This window comes from Larus michahellis, chromosome 3 (assembly GCF_964199755.1).
Source record: "Larus michahellis chromosome 3, bLarMic1.1, whole genome shotgun sequence".
NCBI classification, from domain to species: domain Eukaryota; kingdom Metazoa; phylum Chordata; class Aves; order Charadriiformes; family Laridae; genus Larus; species Larus michahellis.
Window position 1 is genome coordinate 59,979,640 of NC_133898.1, and position 20,210 is coordinate 59,999,849.

The 20,210-nt window shown below is 40.6% G+C and overlaps 1 protein-coding gene across 3 annotated transcripts in view; it reads left to right on the top strand.

Annotated features, from left to right (window-relative positions):
• The window catches only part of LOC141740893 (SAM and SH3 domain-containing protein 1-like), a 569,515-nt gene that overhangs the window by 365,030 nt on the left and 184,275 nt on the right, over nucleotides 1–20,210 (top strand). The window contains exon 1 of one of the 3 annotated variants that reach the window (XM_074580367.1): nucleotides 8,217–8,236. The exons of the other annotated variants lie outside the window; for them this stretch is intronic. Coding sequence (XP_074436468.1) covers nucleotides 8,234–8,236 — 3 coding nt within the window. The 5' untranslated portion in view covers nucleotides 8,217–8,233. Of the gene's footprint in view, nucleotides 1–8,216; nucleotides 8,237–20,210 lie in introns of those variants that run through there. 3 annotated transcript variants of the gene reach the window in all.

Genomic DNA, 20,210 nt, shown 5'->3' on the forward strand with positions numbered 1-20,210 from the left:
ATACTTCTGATAAGGGTGGTGATGTGGCTTAAATAATTTAGCCGTTCAAACTGTTCTTCTGAATTATCTGGCATCTATTCATTGAAATGAAGTTATGCCTTTGGCTTTTTTCAAGGCCTAGATTTGAAACTACAGATTTATTTGCTATTTACAGTCACTTCGTATCTAAAATCACTACTGTAAGGTTGCTAGCACTTGCATTATATTTTTGGTATTAACCACAGCAAGATTAGTAGTCTAATTATAGCACAGAAAAGTTGTTTCATTGTGTGCTTTCCTGCTATGCCACACCACCTTTCTGAAATCAATGGAAATGAGCACATTGGAAGAGAGAGGAAATTTTGGGTTTTTTATGATATTCTGGACAGAAATAGATGAGGCAACAGAGTCCATTGTGTTTTATGATAGAGCACTGTGGATATAAACAAAATACTGAAGGATCCATTGGTGATAAGAGATTTTGATTTCCCCGTTGCTAATTCCAGATATTGTAAAAAACAGTTTTGTTTACATTATTATGTTTGTATCTTTTAGGTACCAGACTTTACGTCCCAGTACTCTGTGACCCTAAGTACTTAAAACATGATGATACTCTTCACGAAAACAGAGCTTCTTATAAATAACGTGATTCCAGGAGCTGAAGCTTTAAAAAGAAAGCTGTGGTTATATCCCTTTGAGAAAGCTCCAAGTTGTGAAAATTATGTTAACTAATTGACAGTAATTGGGGTTTTAGGGGTTTTGTGTGCCATTTTTAGTTATCAAAGCAGCTGTGGATATTATATATAGATAATCAGGAATGAGACTGACCAACAATACTGCTAAATTGTTCTATTAAAGCTGTATGCTGGGGAGGGATGGGGAGGAAACCACCTCTTTTGCTAAGAGCCAGGTTGGGACTATACTGACTTCTAGTGTTGGACATTTTTTTCCCATCAACTATCAAAGCTTGACATCCTCCATATAGTACTGTCAAGGAGTTTGATAAATATCTTGCTGATTATTTATATACTTTATATAATTTTGGCTTATTTTTGACAGGTAATCATGTCAGCATTTGCTGCAATCTAGCTTGTGCTATAAATGTTTTTCCCATGCTGTCGGGTTGCTAGGTTAAGTTGAACACAGGGACTGTCTGTCATAGATGGAGAGAAAATGATGCTTAAAAAAATCTCTGTTTGCAAGTCTAAACAGGAGAGAGGAAGAGTGTTGCATGCTGGGGGACTTTATACAAGAACAAATTAACTTCTTTTTGTTTCCAGTTAAGTTCTGTTGACTGAAAACTACTTTAGCGTCTATGATTTAGGATAGTAACTCTAATAATTGGTAGTAGCCTTCTATTAACGGGTAAGAAAGCTGTGTAGGAAGCCAGCAACGTGAACAACGTCATTTACAGAGCCACAGAAAAGTTCAGAGTAAGATGACTTTTTCCTTTCTCTTTCCGTCTCTGTTGGTAAATGAGATGGTAACTTTTTTTCTAGAATTGGTGTCTACCTTGTCTGTGTTGTGTTCCAAAAAACACATAATGTTCATGTCTGGGTAGGCCTGACTGAACAGAAAGCTTCAGTGGCTTTTGTGTCCTACCTTCCAGCGTGGGCAAATTGTAGGTTAATGTGCTGTATAAGAAATTCATGTAAGCACAAACCCGCTTTTCACAGAGATTGCTGGCGTCACTACTGTGGAGGTAGCAGAGCTGCCTAATGATTTTCGCTTCCCTCTCCGGAGTGGCAGCACTCTGTACATTGCCTGCAACATACAGCACAGCGTAAATGGTCAACAACCTAAGTACGCAAAACCTGGGTCAGATGAAAGTAAGGCACCTAGCAGGCATCAAGTATTTTCAAGAGGAGATGGGGTTTTTTTTTGTTTTGATCTGCTTTGGTCTTTAACTAAGCTTAAAATTGCTGTTTTCCGTCTGTCTAAGCCGGTGAACTCTGCTAATGAAGAAATATTGAGCTTACTTCCTTGGAAAGTAGGTAAAAATGCATTTTTAAAACAGTGAATATTTTATTGTGTACTCCTTCATTCCATGCAAACCCTTGCTTTGCTTGTATTAGTGTCCAGGCGTCGTGATCTGTGCAAGGGATGTGTGTGCTGGGATAAATGTCTTGAGTCAGACTGGCTCCAGATGGAGAGCAACACCATCTGCTACCTCTAACTCACAGCCCCCAAAACCATAGGTCTGATCCAGGGGAATGCCTTTGTGCTCCTCTGTTCGCAATATTTCTTAAATGTTTCTCACACCTCCCATAGGAGTTGATCTTGATGTCCATGACTATGCCATGTCATTTTGGCAATGAAGGGACACTTGCTACTGCAAATTTTTATTCATATCAGGGTTTTCTGTTACAGGATCTATAAAGAGGAAAAGAGCAACAGGAACTCCTCCTGTCAGCACCCTGAGTTCAAAAGGCAGCATTATTGCTGCAAGGAGGAGGAAGGAGTGCGGGGGGCGGGGGGGGGGGGAGCATAAACAGTTAAAAAACTAAAATCAGCATTTCCTTGACCCTCCATTTTGGCAGAAGTATCTGGGAAGGTGACAAAGTTTCAGTCCTCGTTGAGGCGGAAGACCTGTGTAGGGGTTCCCAGAGGGGGTAGATGCTGACATCTGCTTGGAATTCCCAAACCTGCCATGAACTTTACTGTCCTCACTTAGTGTCCCAAGCCCTCTGAAGTCTCTGTGCTCTTCCAGTGTTTTAAATGAATGAAAACGAGGACTGAAGAAAACACAGTAAAGAGGTGATAAAGTTTTTCCTAGACAAATTTTGTCCTGATCCTTACAAATGTCTGTAGTATAACAAGCAAACAGTAGAATTCCCTTAGCACAGCTATGTCCAGATTTTCTAATTTACTATGTAGTTTGCATTTGGAGTCACTGTTAGAGATGTTAGAGACCTTTCTGCCCCATTTCCTCTTTATTTTATTAATTGCCAGAGTTCGTTCTGTTGTATCCTCATTTACGGCTCTGTAATAAACAGGAAAAAGAATTCCTCTCACCCCTCAGACTTTGTAGTTAGAACTGTTACCATTTCATGTAACGAGATTCTTAACTGTAAAATTGAATCCTGAATGGACAGTTTACTTGGAGTTCAGAATGGTAGTATTTTATGATCAAAACTCTCTTGGCATTCGTGACCCAAACGGTATTTTGGAGTGTCAAAAGGAGATCATGTGCACAGGTCATAGTGGGCATTTATAGCAGGGTTGTGTTTGACCACTTACCTTTGTCACAAACAATCCAACCCAACTATTTTCAAAGATCTTCTACCATGGTATGTAGTAAGCATACAATAATTTTTAATATCCAACGTCTAGAATTACCGTTGCTGCTTGTGCCTCTACCACCCTTCTGGCTCCTCTCTCATATTTTAACTCGATGAATCTGATACAAATTCTATTGGCATTAATGAAGAACACTCATTGACTTCAATAATCTTTGAATTGCATCTAGTATCAACTACATTAGCATAATCAAGTGAGAGGCAATTGTTATGGATGAATTATTTAGCACTGATTGGGGAGGTACCGCCAGCTCCCAGTGTCAGTTGGTGTTAGGTGTTGTTTTAATAAGGGCTTGATTATTAAAGTACTCTTGCAGGTTATGAATCTTTCAGTTGAGCTTTCAGTTCTTACTGTGCAGTATTCTGTATTTATGTTATAGTTCCCCTAAAGCATACGTTCTATATAAATTTCCAAATCTGTAATCTCTTCTTCTATGAAGTGGCATTTCTTACCAACCTGAGTGAAGTGACAGCCACAATATGCCTCACGTTCCTCTCTGTGTCACGTAATGAGACGCATCCTGCATTGCTGCAGATAAGGCTTTGACTTGACAGCACTCATTCGTGCAGAAAGTGGGAGGAGGAGCGTGCCAGTTTTCTGATGCAGCTAGTTGGACTCAGACTCCTGGTACACAGTGCTCCTTAGCTTGAAAGTTTTTGAAGGCCATTAAGACAAAGAATATCAAACTACCAATGCCACATCCTGCAATATAATTTCATCAAAGCAAGATGCTGGCAGGTCACACGTGTATGACAAAGTTCTTGTTCAGCTGTTTTTAGTGATGGTGTTAGACATTGCCCTGTCCACTAGAGGCCCTGCCTGTGCCCCAGACATGAGCGTGGTTGGGTTGGTACGTGCAATAACATGTGTTATTTAAAATGTTTTAAAAGTTTTTTAAAATCACTATGCAGCTTGACTGAACCTAGAAGTAACCGTGGTGCCAGTTGCCACTAGTTTAAAAGCCATACTTGATCACAACTTGAGTGAACAAGTTCAGAGGCCACAGTGGTGTAGGAATAGGAGACAGGATGTTTTCTACAGTAATAATCTCAGTTTTGTTAATTCTTGTGGAGCAGTTAAAAATAGTTTTCTTGATGATTGGGGTTTTTTTCCGAAGAGCTGCAGGGGACAGAGACCTCTGCTGCCAAGTTAGCTGCATGCCTTCCAAAAGCACGTGATTTGCTTTTAGTAAAGTCTGAAACGATTAACTGTCATATTAACCAATGCATATACTTGTGTCAGCAGTTGGAAGAATTTCACTTTAGATCCTAACGTTCAGGCTGATGGGTTTCTGTGCCAGTGTAAGACTTCATCAGTCAATAGAAGTTGATCTGCAACCTTATTTCATGCTGCAAAAGCCAGACCTCACCCAGTAAACCGGACGTGAAATCTTCCTCGGCATTGTCAGATTGGAGTGAAGATGCTGGAGAATGATGTGCTTTAAATTTTGGGACAAAGACACATGTGCATGTCATGTTTGGCACAGTATTGTTGCAGCAGGCTGTCCTAATCACCCACAGGAGAAGGGAAATCTGCAGCGCCGCACCAGTGGGTAAAGACAGCCCCTGGCTGGGGTGAATCGCTGCATTTCCACAGCTGAGAGAGAAGAGACGGCCCATTAGTATGTAACTGTGGTACCAAGGTCTGCTTCAGAAATAGGTCATTAAAACCAGAATCTGCTTGTTGATTGCTACAGAAACCAAACCTTGGAAATCTTTCTTACAATTCAAAGCAGGTAAAGTGGTCTGAAGCGCTAAGGAATAATATTTATAAGACATTAGTACAAGTGCATAATTTTAACATGGAGCTATTTACATAGGTATTGAAATTAAAATATAAAGTTGGGCGGGGGTCTGCCTGGTACAGGCAGAAGCATGGAGCTAGATGATGGACATGTTCAGAACATGTTTTCTGGGGGGGATCAGTATAAAAGAACTTCAGGAAGGGTACATAAAGGTGATTTACTTTTCACCTTTTTCTGGCTTACTGCAGAAAAATGTAATTGAACTTCAACTGGTTTCTGAATTATTTGGCCTTCTGTTAAGGTAGCAGAGAAAGATCTTTGATAGATGTTTATTATGATCCTGATGGAAGATTTTATGCTGTGTAGCATGAGAATCAAGGGAGTAAAAAGAAAAAAAATAGGCTTTTAAAGTTGCTTTCTACTGTGTGACACTTCACCTCTGTGGTTTTCCTTGCCATCTCTATCCCGAGTTCCTGCTTATAGGATCCAGTAACGCACAACCTGCTATCACTCGCCCTTTGCTCTTCTTTTTCTCCCTCCCCCATCAAATATTTGTTGGAAACCAGGAAATCAGTCATTTAGTATTTTCACCTCAGTTTTTCACCACAGTATTTCTAACAGTCAAAATTTTTTTCTAGTTTTTGAAATAACAAATCTAAGATGAGGTAATCTTCCATGTAAATTAAATTTCATAACACGAATTCAAATGCTCCTTAAAATAAAATGCCTGGGTAAGATAAAGTAACATTTTCATGGTAGAGTAGCAGATATAGAAAAATTCCTTAGAGCTTACAGTGGAGCTCAGTGACAGGACATATTTCCAACCCACTGGGTTCAATGTACATGGTTCAAAACAACAGATAAAGTACTGGAGACATCCTGGTTGTAACTGGAAAGCCCAGAGGGTTCAGGATCCTTTGCAGTAGGACAAAGATGTCTGTGTTCCACAAAATGCCAGAATTATTATATTAATTTGCCAAGTTGCAGGATTCACAGAATAAAGCAGGAAAAACATACATGCTGATAAGGAACAGTTTGTTAGTTTTTGCAAATCAAAGAGCTTGAAAAGCACTAATAATAGATTTATTGCCAAACAACATCCTTTGTAATTATTTATTTCTGGACAGATACAGGATGATCGGCATCCTGTTTTATTTCATCTTGTTTGTATAAGTAGAACACTGAAGTGCTTAACTGGGAATAAGTGCTGATTAAAGGTGCATCTAAATTTATCCCACATTGTTTGGGCATGGATTAGACTTGGAAGATCTGAAATCAGATCATTGGGTTGTAAACGTTTATTAATGTGTTAAATAGCACAAGTATATCCCAGGCCAAAGAGCGCACTGAGAGTCTGGTAGGGACGTTTTACTAGCCTGGGTGACTCTTTTGGGTGAAAACATGGCATTTTTATTCTCCTTTTTTTTGTCCCACTGATCTAATTAAATGTTGTCTAAACGTGCCTAAGTGGTTCAGGCTATAATAGCATGGAAATTATGCTACTGTATTATATTATTAGGTATTATATCTAGAAGTAGAATTTCCTAAGCTGTAAGAAGGTGGAAGGCTTTTTCTACATTTTAAATGATTTAACAAGGTGCTGGCATTACTACTGTCTTACCCAGCGAAAACCACTGGGTAGGTGTTTCAGCCCCCAGCTGTTGAGGGGTCGCTGCAGCCGTGGGCACGAATTGCCCCCCAGACAGGTGGGCCTGGCCACATCCCCCCGTTCCGACGGCCCAACCCCAGCAGAGACTGCTTTGGCTCCCCCAGGAACTGCTCCCGTCCACCTCGTTATTTGGTTTTGCCTGTCCGCTTCTCGTGGTTACAAGAGCCCACACGCACAGCAAGGGCATCAGAGGAAGATGGTAAAGGCAGGAGGATGTTAGGGGCAGGAGCTTGGCAGAAAACAAAAGTTTTTAAGTATTTAAACTTGGAGCTGTGGACAACATTCATCTAGATTGTCTCAGCAATTTTCAAGCCAGTAAGGGCTGCAGCACCTGCAGTGGTCCCAGCTCATTAGATTACATCAAGAGGTGTAGAATGAATACTACCTCAGACCTCAATATGCCAGAAAGAGCAAAAGCTTGCAAAGAAAAAAAGGTTATCTGATGAACCTGGTGAGTGCTTGATGGTCCTGTAAAGGTCTTGCAACCGCATTTATTTGCTTGGAGTGGTATTTTTAGTCTGGGACTTGAAAGATTTTGAACCTTCACGAGGTTTACCTGTGAAGGCAGCCCGCTAAAAGCTTTAAAGATAGGCAGAGGAACTAAATGACAAATCTTGCACTGGAGTCTCCCAACTCGCAGGCAATCATTAGGTTGTTACATATTTCCCACTTTTTCAATCTACTGCAGGGAGTTGTTACCAAACACCTCGGCTTCACTTCTTGGGGCACAAACAGGTCTGCGTGTCTATGGAAAAGAGGTGGCAGCATTCAGATTGTCCCTGGATCTTGTTATCCCCAGTTCTCAAGAAAATGCACTGCAAATTCTGTGCTTTTCTTGGATTTTGCAGGGGGGTTAATTGTTAAAAGCGGCAATTATAAGTGTGCGTATGTATGGTTTTTTTAACTTCCTCCTATCACAGTAGTTTTGTGTATTAATCCAGTTATGCATTGTGGCAAACTAGATGTTTTTAGCACGTAGCTTATGATGACCTTTATGATATTTCTATAAGTAGCAAGCAGGAATCCACAGTTACGTTCCATACACAGAATGTAACTTCATACACCTTAGGGACTTGCACTTCAGAGACCTTTAAATACAAGCCTCTGGCTTGAAGCTGTCTTTCTTTTGGCTGCACATAGCACCCAGTAAAAGTTTGTATCTGGCACGTCATTTTTGAGGTGTGGCAGAGTTCTAGATGGTAATGCGAGTTGAAGTTTTAGAAACGATTGTGCTAGAGACGTGTATGAAGCCTTGAGTTCCTTTATTATACGTTGTGCAAGCATTCAGTTAGCTGAGGCATACTTCACTTTTGAATCATAAGGAAAATGCCACTACCCAGCTTGCTTGCAAACTCGTTTGCTTAGAAGCCTCATTGCATCAGCGAAAACAACAGTGCCTGCTTAGAGTGCTCTGTGGAGCACAATGTTTCCTTTTCTTTGCTCAGTAATTTAAATGATTGGAGAGATACTTTTGACAAGGAAGAAATAATTTCGTTGTTATGGATCATTTTTCAAGCGAAGCTGAGTTTTGGAATAAAGGGATGGTGAGTAAACCCTGTGCGTGGGGAAGGAGGGATTATTTTTGTTCCGTGTTTTATTCAGCACTTTCTGAAAACTAAGATGGAAGTGATTTTGGTATTCTGACTGCAGGGCTATATGGTTTTTATTAAGCGGAAAACATAACATATCGATTAAAGAAGGGGTGAGACAGGAACAGGCACGCTTGCTGTCGTGTTCCATGGGAAAGTGGAACGTGAATTCTCTTTTAATATCAAGATACAAATCTGATTCACAGTTAGTTCATCTGACTTTTTCTGAAAGGGAAACGTGTCAGCTCATTAAATAGATGCATTTTGTTTAAGCAGCTGCTTTTAACATAATAGTAACCTAGATTTTCAAAATCATTTGTGGTATTGCTATCTAGATATTTAAAGAGGTGGGTTTTTTTTACTCTAAAAAAAGGAAAAGTAAAACTTAACTTTATTTCAGATGGGTGAAAACTCTTTAAATGACTAATTATCATTGTTCTTTTTCTGGAAACTGCATTCTCTGTCTTAACTGTATTCTGCATGTTCTGTAAGTAGCCATTTTCTTTTGTTTCTTTTTTCGCTTTTTTTGCCATGAGAATACAAATAATACTTCAGTCATTGAATTATCAATTTTAACTAAAGAGAGCGGCCGGGTTTTTTAAGTCCAAGTTTTGCCCATAAGAGTAAAAAGGCCAGACAAAATAATGCTGCTTAAGTATAGGGAGGTAACCGTATGCATAGCTGCAGGTTAGGACAAGTAAACTTTATTGTGCCTTCTCTTGTTGCTGATGGTAATCAGGACATTCATATTCGCCTGATGAAAAGAAAAAAAAATCAGCTGGAGGTTTTCTAAAGTAACTTAAGGAACACATTTTTTTCTGATGGAGAGAGGCCGCGTGATCTAGCTGGTAAAGCGTATAATCAGGGTGTCTGGCATATCATCTCAGGCACTGCCACAGGCAGCCGTAGAGGAGGTTGAGGAAGGCACCCTACAGCCAATTTTACTACACTTGTTTACAAAGCGAATTGTACTTTATTCATGTAGTAAGGTACATACGCACACAAATCTTTTGGTTTCCATATATTTAAAATACCAGTAATTTTTGTTTTCCTCACAGGGCTGCTATGATTCTTATTTTGTTGCTGTTTTTAGTCTTTGACACCGTTTCAGCCAGCTCTAGGTCTTTCCTCCATAGGCAGCACTGCAGTTAGGAGACAGTTATTAATATAAAAGATGTTCGAATTTGTGAGGACTTATTTATATTTCCTTTTTTTTTTAAAAAAAAAAAGGCAACTAAAGTAACCGTTTGGCTGTCCAGCTGCTGAAAATGCAGGAATACATAAACAACCTGCATTTTAGACATGTAGGACATTATGCTAATCTTTTTCCATATAATTTAGTTCAAGTTCGCAAGCTATGAAGTTCGTGGTTTTGCTGTTTTGTGTATATGATTTGTACAAATGTTATTAGCTCGTGACAGCAGGTTTGCATGTGGAAATGTGTGTTCTGTTGAACCTTTAGGCCATCATCCTGCAATCTGGTTGTAATCCAAGAGTGTTGTGGGTAAAGAAAAGCTCTGTGGTTGTCTGGACATATATATGTTGAGTGCGTTCCCATGTGTGGAAGTTACCTTCACAATTTAATTATTTCAGGTGAGCTTGTGTCCAGTGATGGCTATGGGAATGTTTCTCCTTCATGATTTGCTAACTGGTTTTAATATTTCCTAAAATTGAAACTGAGAGCAGCTCATTTTTTTCCTTTTCTTTTTTTTTTGGTAGTGACTGGGGGGGTTTTACTGCCTTTCTCCCAGAACAATAGCACTTCCATCTTCCCCTGACTGTAGTCATTTTTTGGGTGAGCTCTCTGTCAAGAGCAGAGCCCTGCCCTCAGAGCTGAGCTTTATAAACACTTTGTGGAGAAGATGCAATGAAAACTTCTGTCTATGGGATTTCCCACCTCTTGAAATCAAATTTTCAAATAAGTGCCTGTTTTTCCTAATGTTTTCCTGTCTCAGCGAGTTGCGTGTAGGACAATGCAGTCGTCTTCGTTGTTTTTTTGCACTTGAGCACAGATTAATAGTTTAAAATGTCCAAAGGAGCAAAAATTATTTTGGAAAAACGGGGCTACGGTTGAGCAAACACTGTACTTTTCAGGAAGGATTTTAAAAGAAAGGTGCCTGGAAATGTTGGTTATAATTTCAAAATAAAACAGCAAATACATTGCATTCTCATGGAAGAAGCCAGCTGATTGTCACGAAGATATGCCGGTGTCTGCATTGTTCGTATGGTTTGCAGTAACGCTGCTGGGCTGAGCTGAGATCTGGAGGGGATTCTCAAGTCGCTCTGCAGAATATCTCAGTGCTGGAAGCTGGCAAGCTGGTTCCCTGTGTGTCGATGATGGGGTTATCTAGCCAGCTTGGTGAGAGTGAGTCAGGAGAGCTGGTCCATATTCAGTCATTGGACTGAGCAATGTCTCCTGTCAAAGATAAAAAGAAGAAACACTTTGAGGCATGCAAATGCTTCAAAGACAGTAGTGGACCCGTTCTCCTGATCACAGGCATTTTGCTTATCTCAGTTCCAGTTTTGAGTTTTTGTAATGAAATATATGATAACCAGAACGTGGCTAATGATGGCAGGATATTAAGTGTAACAGCGGTAGAAAAGCATTTAATCCTGTAGTCATCTTACATTGAAAACTGGGGAGTGGGAGGGAGGTCATTAGAGCAAAATGGCTCTTTGATGCAGGGCAACCAAATCCCATGGAAAGATTGGAGGTTTTTTTTCCCTCAGTTCCTGTTAGATGCTGATTTTGCTGCCTTTTTTGTATCTCCGGGTCAGGTTTGAACTGTGACTCTCAACATGGGCTAATGAAAGTGGAAGGTCTCTTGACTTCCCTACCAGTGTCCAGAGCCCAGGCATCACCCTGGCGGGCTCAAGAGTGCCCTGCCGTCGTTATTGTCTGCTCGATCATTTCATTTGGGGTGCAACTAGTCACCAACAAGATCTCTTAGTGAAACGGTTTTTCATCATATAAATTCAGAACTGCTGTGGTGTGCCAGTTGGTGTCAATGCGGTGTTTGAAACAGGCTGAGAGAAGGAGAGTGTAAAAGAACTGTTAATTGCCAAGTCACGAGTTCATGGGGTCTGTCTAACCATAGGAATAGGATGTGCCAGTGTTTGCTATTGGCAAGTGCAGCATCACTCTGCTGAGATTTTTGGGATGTAGTTCAGAAACTTGGCTCTGCAAAGCTGTGAGTTAACTGTGTCTGTTGCCAGCTTCACCATACAATGGAAAGAGTCATCAAACTTTCCTTTAATTAAAGCACTTAAAGTAAAAATGTAAGCGAAAAACTGCTTTAGCAATAACATAGATAAAAGCTCCAGTAGGTTTTAAACACGAACACTGAAGAAATCATGGTTTAAAAAGAAAGCAACCCTTCTGAATTCAACAGGTCTTCTGCAGTCACAGGCGTAGAGAGGAGAAAGCCTGATTTATAAGCTCGGGTACAGCAAGGGAGTGGGCTGCATCTTCTTGTTCAAGTTCTGGAAACCCTGATTATAGGCAGCTTCTTTTGCTGAGCAGAGGTCCCACTGTTTTTGAGAGGCCTGCTCTTGTCTGCATACAGTCCACCAACGTCTGAAATGCTTTACACGTCACTGACCAGGTGGAAAGTTCAAATTCACATGCGTGAAGAAACTGCTGACCCATTTGCATGATATGCCACAGTCCCACTCCTTTTTATGTAGTTAGGTAGTTGATAGCAAAAGATACTGAAATATATTTTTCCGTAGTGTTTGCATATAAAATGTCTTTTTTTCTCCCTTCCTCCTAATTTTCGCTCCCATTTTACTATCTCGATTTATATTTTGTGTTTCTTTTTCATCCCATCTATGGAACAGAAAGCACTGTGTCTGCTGCACACCTGCATTTGTTTTCTGTCAAGTCATCCAACTTCTACAAATCCAAACCTAGTATTTACAGGTAATCTGCTCATCTGAAAGCCGATAATATTTTTAGAATCAGGTTGAAGGCTATATGCTTCCCCAGAGAAAAGACACATATATTGATGTGTTTATGCTTTGCAATAATAATATTTGTCCACGTGAGAAAGTGTAAAGTTTTTTTCTTCTGCCACACCATATGGCTCATGACTATTTACAATCCAAACAATAACAGCTGCTGCTGCGTAAGAGGATCCATTCCTCTGAGCTGGAGATGTGCTGAGTAGTGAATGACAAAGTATATGTCCACAGATGTATTCCAAATATCCTCATTTACCACTCAACATCCTGTCTATCACTCTCCTCTTGGAAACTGTCAGAGCTTTTTTGTTGCATGCTCAGCTAAGGAGGGGGAGCTTTGACAGCTTGGTTTGGGAGCAAATAGAGAAGCTGTGTCCAGTGACAGCTTTCCAAATGGGAGAAGGGAAGGATGTTCTGGTTGGGTGCTCAGCAAAATGAAAATGTGAATCAATCCTCTTAACCCCTTTCAAAGAAAAAAATCAGTTGACTTCTCTTAATAAATTAGAAGTTTCTAGTTTGAAGAATAGACCAGGTAGTCTTTAAACCTTTAAAATGTGGGTCACTCTATGCCCTTCATTGATGGCATGCTTAAAGTTTGGAATTCCATATTAAAAAGATGCATTTTGCATTTCTCAGCTCCTATCATTTGCCTGTTTGAGCCTCTTTTTTTTCCTGCAGTTTTCTGCTGGCCATTTTGATAATGCCTGAATTTTTGTATCGGGCATTGTAACAGGTGACTTACCATTGTCAGTCATTCCTGGCAACAGGAGGAGGACAATTTCCAGATATTATACAATTGGGCTACATGCCTGGCCCTTACCTATAGCGCTCTGATTGGAAATGGCATTTAAACCATGTCTCTGCCTGTCAGCAGGTTCTCTCGTATTTGCACAAAGTTGTTCATGTACCTGCTCTTTCCAAATAGGTTAGACAATTGGCATATTATATTTATTATGACTTATCTCGCAAAAGCATATTCCAGGGCGGATGAAACGTTCAGGAGGTTATTCCCGAGGCATAGTCTTCCTGTCACATGATAATCTAACGATGCTCGTTAGCAAAAAAAGAATTGCAGGTTTCTTGCAGTTGACGTTTTATCTGCCGTGAAGCTTTGCTGGTAAGTAAAACCCACTGGATTTCATCTGACTTCAGAGTGCATTGAAAGGTGGCTATGAATAGAAGTGACCGCACTTTCTAACAGCATTTAGTGTTACGGTAGAGCCTTCCCGTTGAAAAGCCTTAAAATTAAGCCAGATTAATTCCTTGAGAGCATATAATGATTTCTATCATTTACATATTTTATTTTTTTAATGGCTCTGTAGTACTCCCATGCCACTGGGAATTTTTCATGTCAGGCTACAGCTACCATAGAAACAGAAGGACTGAGAGGAGACTTCTGAGCCTTGCTGGTGTAGTTAGGCTGGCAGCCCCGAACCTCAGTGCTTCAGCAACCCTTTAATTTGTATGTCTTTGTGGTTATCTTACAGAGAGATGGTTTTAATTTAAATAGGTTTTTTTTCCCCTCTGCTTGGTGTGAGCAGGTCTCCATCTCAGACTCCGCTTTATTAAAGTCAACAGCCTCTGCTCCTCTCCTCACGGATGATAGATGCTCTTTTGCCATGATTATGCTGGCTGCTCACAATTTCTCTTTCATGACTGTGTAGTGACCAGAAGGGTTTTGAAGAAGGGACCCCACAGAAATGAATAGGCACTTGTGACCACTGAGGATGACCTGTAGGGCATATCCTGTGGGCCAGTTTGGCAAATAAATAAAGGGGAGCTCCAGGTAGATGCAGGTCAAATCCCTTTATTGTAGAGCCCTAGCAGTGCTGCTTATAGTTAATGAAAAATCGCCTTTCTAAATCTAAGGGCTGTGATATGGCACCACATAGTTGTGATTCCATAATTCATGTGCTGAGTCAGCTCATTCCCATGTGAGGGAAGGAGTTACTTGAGAACATGCTCCTTGGAGTGAATTTCATCTTGCTTGCCAGAGATAAAATGCAATTACCAGAAATATTTGTATGAGAAGCCATAAGCGCAGGCTTAATCTACATCAGTGCTATGGGAAAGAGCTTCTAATATATTCTTACCAGAAGAGTGGTGATAGGTGCCGTCTCCTGCCCCATTTCTGCTTCATTACAAGAGAAAAATTACTTCAGCTTTCTTGGATCAATGCAGCTGTGCCCAGGTTAAACTTGGAACTGCATGGAGAGAAATCAATATAAAACAACTGACAACAAAAATGGCAGATGGGAAAAATTGCCCTGAATAAACTACTGCTACGTTTTGTCGTGGCCTTTGGCTGCCAAAGCTGTTCCGTGAGCAGTAACAATGGGTTGCATAAACAAATTTAGGGGATTGATGGAATTTGATTTCATGCTTTGTTCTTGCTAGCTGTCTGCTATGTTAAGCAGAGAATCCATTTCAACCCACTATGCAAAATTCTAGAAACAGATGTGAGTATTTACTTCTAGGGTGCTGCCTAGGGATAGCTGGGCTTGTTGGCAACTCTGTGTTAGAGCAATCAGTGTCAAGAAATCACCTAGTGAATAAAATTGTTTTGCTGACCTGTGACATGATTTGATGCCATTAATACCAGATGTTGAAGCCTTTGCTCCTTCTCCAGTCCTGCTCTAGTTCATACAACACCGAGATGAGAATTTGCTATTGAAAGCTGTCTCTGCTTCCTGAGCAGGGAATCCATGAGCTTCATCTGTAGAGAAAAGCCGCTGTATTGGCTTTACCAAGGGAACATCCATATGGACTGTTGACTTCATGAAAAGGAAAAGCATATTGTCGCACTGTCCAAATGCAGAGACTGAATTTACACACATCCCTTCCTGCTGCCCCATGGCTTTGGAAACACCATAGAAATAAGTCGCTGAGGGTCTGTGCTTTGCTGTCAGCTTTGCAAGTTGGTGAAATTGAGCCTCTCCTGCATAGAGGCAGCAGCCTTACATAGTAAAATTGCTTAGCTTTGGGACTTCATAGGTGTTGTCTGCCTTTTGGCTTCAGACCAACAAGCTAGAATCTGAGAGAGTAATGTCTCAAATCCCATACACTTGCTTTAGCATAGCAAGTCTGCGTAAGAAGCTGTGTTTGGATCGTGTCCCAGTGAGGCAGCATGGAAAGTATGGAACCAATTAATGACAGAAACCTGTACCGTGATGTGAGTCCCAGTGTCCTGGAGTTGCTGAAGCGCACCTCTCAGAAGTCTCCTCCTGGAAGGTTAGACTCCTTGATTTGCCCAGAGACCTTTGCCAGGACCCAAGTTAGTGATCTGAATGCGCTTACGCAATAACCTTACGAAAGAGCGCCTATTAGCATCAGGCAAGGGCCTCCAACAGCGATTGTTTGTCTGGTTTTTACCTGGTGTGGCAGAAAAGGTTGAGCAAGGGATGAGGTAAGAGGGAATCTGGGGAAGTCTTCTCTCCATCCTACTTAAAGTAAAGAAGACAGTCCCGCTCCTTCCATCTTCTTTCCCGTGTTTCCACAGGCTGATTTTGTTGGAAAATACAGGGTTGGGATAACAAGACAATGCAACAGCAGAATCTTACAAGAAAGGAATTAAAGCGTACATCCCATGTTTTCCTCCTTTCCCCTCCAGAAATGCCCCATTTCTTAGCTCTGCCAAAGAGCAGGGATGCCAGCAGTGGGGAAAGCTGAGCAGCAACGGGACTCTGAGATACTTGGGGGAACCTTAGGCCCCACTGTACCATAGGAAAAGCATTTTGGGCCATTCCCCCCAGGATGGCTGTCACTCCATATCTCAAGAGCACAAAAGAGTCAATCAGGGCCCCAAGTGAGGCTCTGACAGGCTGGGAGCCGGGCCACGGGCACAAGGGTTCACAAGGCTTCAAGCATCTGCACGGTCTGCTTTAACGTTGGGCTATTTTAGATTTAAAATGTGCTTCAACTATCGTCCTAGACTAATTCCTCCAACATGAATTACACTTTATGGTGCTATTGATCTCATTATTCCTGCAACTTCATTTCTTTTATTGTGAGTTTTATCTGGAGGGAACAAAACAACCACAAAACAAAAAAACTCCAACCAATTTACTGTTCACCGCTTTCTGCTGTCACAGGATGAACTTACTTTCCCCAATACCTTTACTAAACTGGTGGTGCAGATCCCCTGTGAAAAACCTGCAGCTTGTTACAAGAATTTCTAATGTATATCTTTGAAATCCATCTTTTGCTTCTTGATTTAATAGTCTTCTAGGCCATTACTTCAAAAGAGGATGTTGCCTATTTTTTATTTCTTGGGTTCAGTAGTTAGTGATAAATGAATCTCAAGAGAGAAAATAGCTGAAGGTGATGAATAGAAGAAAAATGTTCATTATTAGCTCAGGCAGAAAATGAATCCCTTTTCAGAAATTCAGGAAGTTGATAATAGTGGATTTTTTTTTTATAGATGATTACCCTCGTGACAAATCTATCACTTTGCCTTCTCAAACAAGTATGATATGTTTTGTCTTTTTTTCCTCTTGACAAGGGAATTCATGACATAATGTCACCCTGTTGGAAAATGTGTATGTTTCTGGTAATTACTGGAAAATTATGCTGTTCTTAATTTCCGTATTATGCAGGGTGGTTGTGATTAAAAAGTTAGACATCGACATGCAAGAAAGTGCTGGGATAAGTCAGTTAATTTCTTCTAACTGCAGCAGACATTTCTCTGTTTGAAGACATACTACCACTTGCATGTGCCTTTTTTTAACTGTTTAACAGCAATCCCTGTACAAAGCAGAGCTGTGATCCCACACAGATACTGAATTGCTGTGCTGTCTTCAGTGAAGGTACCCTATCCCTCAGGTAAATTTTTACCTTATTGGGAACTCTGCAATTATTTTTGCACATTATTATTGCAATTATTATTGCCACACAAAGCCAAAAAGAAAGAACTGTCGTCTTATCAATTTCCAGGTCTATTTGTATCTTTTTCAGAGATCCGGAGGTGAAACTTCATCTAAGCAGCCATCCCCCTACAACTTTTGAAACTCAAGCAGAGAAAAAGGTGTCATGGTGTCCTTCTTATCTGTAAATGTGTCTCTGCCTTCTTTGACATACCCTGCCTTTGGACTTCATTTAGTATTTCTTTCCAAATTGTTCTGTTACAAAGTCAAAGCCAAGGGTAACAGAACCACTCTGTCACCACACGTACTGGTAGCTCCTTGCTGTCAACTTAATGAGTGAAGTCACAGTTTGTGTTAAATCTTGCCCAGCCCTTCATAACTCCTCATTCGCATTTAACATGTCACATCTGGCCACCCTTAGGTGTGGCTGGCGTCTTTATTCGAAAGAAGTGATGGCATGCTTACCTAAAATGTTTGCCAAAGCAAAGGACCAAAGCAGAGCCAAGGCTTAGGGTTCCCTTGGGAAATGGAAAGAGAAGCTGACAGCGTGGTCCCCAAGGGATCCTTCCAAAAACCGCTGGGAGATAAGTACTTGGTAAAGAGGTAAAGCGGAAGAAGGGCTGATCCTCTTACAAGTACGCCAAAATAAGGCAAGGTTTGCATTAATGGCTTGCTGCAACACAGGCAAACCCTTAGAGCTTTCTGACTTTAGAAAGGGTTTTTTTTTCTGACTGGTCGTGGGAGAGAATTAATCTTCTAGTGCAGTGAGAATTTATAGTATTTCAACACATTTTTCATTCTCAAAGTAGGATGGAAAGCCTAAATCTTGGGAAGCATCCTAAATTCACAAACTAAAATTAATTAAAAAATGAATCGCACCATCTCTTTTTGTTTTCTGTCCCTTTACCTCCTGTTTTGCACCTTGTTTTGCCAGGTTTTTTGGTCTAAAACTATGAATCCTTCAGAACAACAAAAAATACTGCCACAGAAAATACAAGCTTTTGCAATCAGTTTTGCTGTTGGCAAATTAAAACCTTTTATAAAGATAGGATGTCTTTATTGAAAAAAAAAAATGTAGTTGACTTGATTCTAGTCTTGAAAGTAGTCCCTTCAAATCCATGCGAAATACAGATAAAATCCCCTTTACCGAATCCCTTCTCCCGGAGTTAAGGAGTCTGGGTCCCGTGGGCTCAGGACACAAGGTGAAAGCCTGTTACATTGACTAGACTACAGTATAACCTGGGTTCAGCAATTGCGTTGATTTGTATAGGACGTGTCCCAGAGTCTTCTAAATTCCGTGTCTGAAGGGAAAGGAAGAGGAAAGCAACCTTGTGTTAAGTGCTTAGATTAAATTCCAGTAATCTCACTGTGTTATAATTGCATGATTGATAAAGGAATGGCGCGCTATAAAATGATGTGAAAAAGATGAATACTGTTCAACAAGATTAATATGCTAATCGAGGGGATTTTTTGCTCTGAAATAATTGCAAAATCCACCTCCTGCAAACAGCTGAATAGACTCGAGTTGCTTCTTCCTAGCATTTATTTGCGGTTGATTATCATTTAGTGATAAATTTCATTGTTTGCAGTGTAACGGTATAATGAAAAGTAAGAGAAGGGACTGTCGTCAGTTCAAGAGGGTAGGAGGATTTTTCATCTTTACAGGCTTTCTGGCAGCTTCATTTAGCTTTCAAGCATCCAGAAAGCTGTATTTAAATTTTAGACTTTGGTTGCAGCATAGAAAAAATTGTTTGTAGCCTGAGCACTGGTCAAGCAGTGTGGAGCCCTGCACATATGCTCTGGAACCTGACGTGTGGTGTTCCCCACCTGTGCTCCAGCGCAGGAGTTGCCACATGGCTTTGGCTTATTGGAAAGGTTTCGTCACGTGTGACTGACAAAAAAAGGGCCTTTCTGATATGATTCCTGTGAAGCTGTGGAGCACAGGCAGCTTTCAGGGTAGAGATGATGGAAACACAGGATAGTTAAGCTCTCTGCCAGACAAAGACATCTACTCCTTTGCTAGCAGTTGTAGGAGGTGGTAGTAGGAAGGAGGTGGTAGTAGGAAGCAGGTGGTTCTACATAAACAGGACAGATGTGTGGCAACTCTCTCAAAAGATTTCTTTCTCCTGCAAGGCCTCATTTTCAAAGTCGCCTTGCTTTTCGCACAGCTTTTGTCTGATCTCACCTCTCTCATCTAGCATCAGAGGCCTTTTGGTCCTACCAAAGGCTGCCTAAAACTTGTGCTGCCTGAAAGGAGCCCTTCTTTATCTTTCTGAAGCATCTGTTCACCGTCTGATTTCAAAGCATAGCTGAAAATATGGCTTTTTGGTTGTTTTTTTTTTAATTTTTCCCCATTGCCAGTGCTTTTAAATTTCTTAATCACTTTGTTGTTGTTGTTTAATTTGTAAACATTTAGATGTGGTCTGTTGGGGGGTTTTAGAGAGCAAAAATACCGTCTCAGATTGCTGTATCACAATATATATCAGAAATTTATTAGTTAATAATACTTAAAAAAAGAAAAAACAAACCACTGAATCCTCATTCTGTTTAAATCAGTATAATGATTTGGACCTGTTTCGTTTCACCAAATAAAAAAGCACAAGGAAGAAATCATCTCTTTGACTGAGAAGATGAAATAGTTAACCTTGGTGGATTTTCACACATCAGTTTTGGTCAAGCTTTTACGTTTTTTTCCCCTAATACTCTAATTCCCCTGTCTGATGCTGGGATGCTTGCCATGACAATATAATTCCTTACTTACAGAGATTGTATGTGCTCCTTGGTGCGTGCAAGAATAACTTCAGTTTTCCTTTCCCACCCCTTACTCCCCTCTCCCCCCGCACTTCCCCTTTCCAGCCCCCACCAGCTTTTTTCCCTTGTCCATATTTATACCAATAGTAATGAAAAAAAGGAGGGAGAGCTACCTCCTACCATTTCCTTCAGGGCCTAAGAAATTGGGGTACGTATCCAGCTCTGGGTTACGCTTTTCAGTTTATGTGGATTTTTTATTCTCTCAATTTACAGACTGAAGTCAGGAAATGCCTTCCTCTTACAGCCAGCCACAATCTGAGGCTCTTAGAGAAGAAAGAGGAGGGACCCTGAGA